At 41.5% G+C, this 2,878-nt stretch overlaps 1 protein-coding gene across 1 annotated transcript; it reads right to left on the minus strand.

The window, feature by feature from the left end:
• Positions 1-248: 248 nt before the first annotated feature.
• On the minus strand, positions 249-1,108 carry LOC139367305 (transcription factor HES-2-like). Its single transcript, XM_071105527.1, has 3 exons — positions 1,019-1,108; positions 816-911; positions 249-680 (listed from the first exon to the last, which is right to left on the minus strand). The coding sequence occupies exons 1-3, from the start codon at positions 1,106-1,108 to the stop codon at positions 249-251; spliced, it is 618 nt and encodes a 205-aa protein (XP_070961628.1).
• Between the last annotated feature and the right edge of the window lie 1,770 nt (positions 1,109-2,878).

The following is a 2,878-nucleotide window of genomic DNA, read 5'->3' on the forward strand; positions in this document are numbered from 1 at the left end:
AAGAGGACTAAATATAGCAAATAAAATCCATGCAGATCTTAAATAATAAGAATTTCTTCAAACTTGTCCATTTACAAGACAGAAGACGTGTGTAATTACTTCAGTATATAATACTTAACTAACATGATTTAACGATGAAGTATAGCTTTTCATCAAGAGAATATGACAATGCATGCATCTCTATAGCCTAGTATTGATAAATACATATGTACAAGAGACGTCTCCCCGACATGTACATATCATACAATTTACATTGGCGTTGTGGCTTCTTGAATCAACCAGGGTCTCCACACGTTAGCATTGACAGCTTGTGGCACTGGCTGGGGCCGGTTGGGATGCGAGTTCGAGTGGTTCTCGATTCTGGAGCCAACGTTGGCTTTGAGGCTCAGGAGTCTCTGCTGAATCTGGGGGAAAGCCCTGGAGCTCTGGGCGCAACAGTTCTGACAAGCTGGGTCGACGGACGCAGACATGGACTGCTGGATGAAGTCGTTCAACCGCTGACACGAGTCTTTGTCCAGGTTCGTTTTGGGGATCAGAGCGGTGACGCGCTGCAGGCAGGCTTTGTACCCTTCTTTGTAGCTGTCTGATGTACTTTTTTTCTGAGCAGCAGGAATATCACTGAGGAATCTTACGGTCATCTCAAGGATGTCAGCTTTCTCAAGTTTCGAGTACCGAGAATTCTGCACAAAAAGAGAACAGGGTGATGGTTAGACCACTATCTATCTATACGCATAACTTCGATGATGACATGTTTACAGCTGTGTATTCTAGACACGTATAAAGCATAGCCTATTTGTTGTTTATTTGGAACTTACATCTTTTCCTGTGAGTGGAAGGATCAGAGTCTTCAGATGGTTGATGCTGTCATTGATACGAGCGCGCCTTCTCTTTTCCAACAAGGGTTTCATTGTCTGAAAAAGGGTAACACACACTTTAGAATCCATTGCAAAACCATTTATCACGAGAATTTAGAAACACAAAGTATTTTCTATTATATTGTATCTATTTAGACCCTTACCTTTCTCAATTCAAGCGCCTCTTTTCTCCTGGCCACAGTTGGCTTTGGAGCAAAGGATTGGATAAATTCGGAGGTTATATTTGGAATCATTTTCATTCTCGTATGTGGAGGAGGACAATTTTCAAGTGGGAATCTTTGAGATTGGAGAGGATATGTTTCCAACGACCTCGGTCCGCAGTTTATATGGAGGTCTCGAGCGTCGGTTCTGTGCGTCACGGGTACGCCCCCAAGCTACCGTCAAGTAATTTTGACTGAGGACCTTTGCATTTGAAACAACACGAGCACCAAGTGTACAATAATAACCATCTGCCTCCCCATTTAATCCAAGCATAACAACTATGGTTTGTGCAAGCTACATTTGATGATACAAAGCTTGTAAAACGTCTGCGTAAATAAGCGTTGCTTTTTGGTCAAAGTGATTTGAACATCAAATGCTATTGTATACAAGCAGTCTTTAACTTAAAATATTTCTCATTATTGTCTGATTATTCTGAATTGCATAGTTTTTTATGTACAGCTTATTATTTACGTTTTTAAATAAGTTCAATGATTCGATACCCATGCGTAATTACGCATAACCAATGTTCCATGGAAAGCATATTGCATTGTAACACCTTTCATGGTTAGTGATTTAGAAACATATCAACCACACATTAGGCCTACATGTTATTTGAATAAATATTAAACGTGGATGCAATTTCACGTTCAATTCGATAAATAGATGCAGGTTATTGTAGATGGATATGATTCAATTCAATACACGTTTTTCAAATATACCGTTCAGCCTCTCACGTTTTGTTTTGTTTGTTTGATAGCATTAAACATGTTTTGCACAGATGTTGTTTGATATCCATTCTGTATCGTAGTCTAACATTGGTGGAGGGGCTATGGATGGATAGACGATGGAGGGGGCACTGGGCTTTACGCATTATTTACATCTACACCGACAGATACCCAAGCCAAGCTAACTTCAAATAACATCTGCTTGTAAATTGTGATCAACAATTTTCTTAGTGTGTGATGTCTAGGCCTCTTACATTTCTAATGGACGCTGTCTTTACCTGTAGCCTACTTGTGCTGCCTGGGGAGGGGCGTGACTTTGGGGGGTTGCACGACAGATGATGGGTATGAACTGAAATTCGTTTAAGTTGAACAAAGCAAATGTAAAACTGTTTAGCATTCGGCCTATATCCTGAGACACATTTAGTAGACAAACCATTGTTGATTCGAGTCATGATGTATACATTCCATGTGGCATAGCCTACAAACCATTGACCGTTTATTCTATTCAGAAATGCTTTTAGCATGTCTTCCATAGGCTACCAGTTTCTAACAACAATCACTACTCCAGTGTTAACGACCTATCAAACTCGACGGTTCTCATGGGAATCACGCGTGCAGCACGCGCCATGGAGACCAGATGGGCGTATGTTACCGACCCCGAACCCACCCCCCAACCCAACCCACCTCTCCCATGTCCCCCTCCTCCCCACTACCATCCCCCTACCACCAGCCCGTGTCACCCTACTATAAGGGAAGAAGCCCCCACCCTACTTGTTCTAAACTATTTCTGCATTAAGTTTTATGAAGCATGTTTCGCTAACAATTTTGGCGTCGGTAGCCTACAAATCTGCATGCGATTGGGTGATGGTCTCCATGGTATCCATGATTAAAAACTAGGATGCCAAAATAGATTTCCCCCCACACCCCCCTTTCTATAGATGCTCTCTCCATATTGCCATAGTCCGGTTGGCTTGACTTTTACATACTTTATAGCGTCCAAGCTATATTTTTGCAAGTGTGTTTTTCAATGTTTGTGCGTAAAAGCCTGTTTAAGTGTAACGAATTGATGATGGTCGA

This window comes from Oncorhynchus clarkii, chromosome 16 (assembly GCF_045791955.1).
Source record: "Oncorhynchus clarkii lewisi isolate Uvic-CL-2024 chromosome 16, UVic_Ocla_1.0, whole genome shotgun sequence".
Lineage (NCBI taxonomy): Eukaryota > Metazoa > Chordata > Actinopteri > Salmoniformes > Salmonidae > Oncorhynchus > Oncorhynchus clarkii.

Excerpts from the sequence above, each read along its gene's own strand:
- LOC139367305 (XM_071105527.1), bottom strand. The coding sequence starts at position 1,108 with ATGATTCCAAATATAACCTCCGAATTTATCCAATCCTTTGCTCCAAAG. Across the intron at positions 912-1,018 it reads AGGCGCTTGAATTGAGAAAG|ACAATGAAACCCTTGTTGGA; the intron begins GTAAGGGTCTAA and ends ACCCTTTTTCAG. Across the intron at positions 681-815 it reads TTCCACTCACAGGAAAAGAT|AATTCTCGGTACTCGAAACT; the intron begins GTAAGTTCCAAA and ends CTTTTTGTGCAG.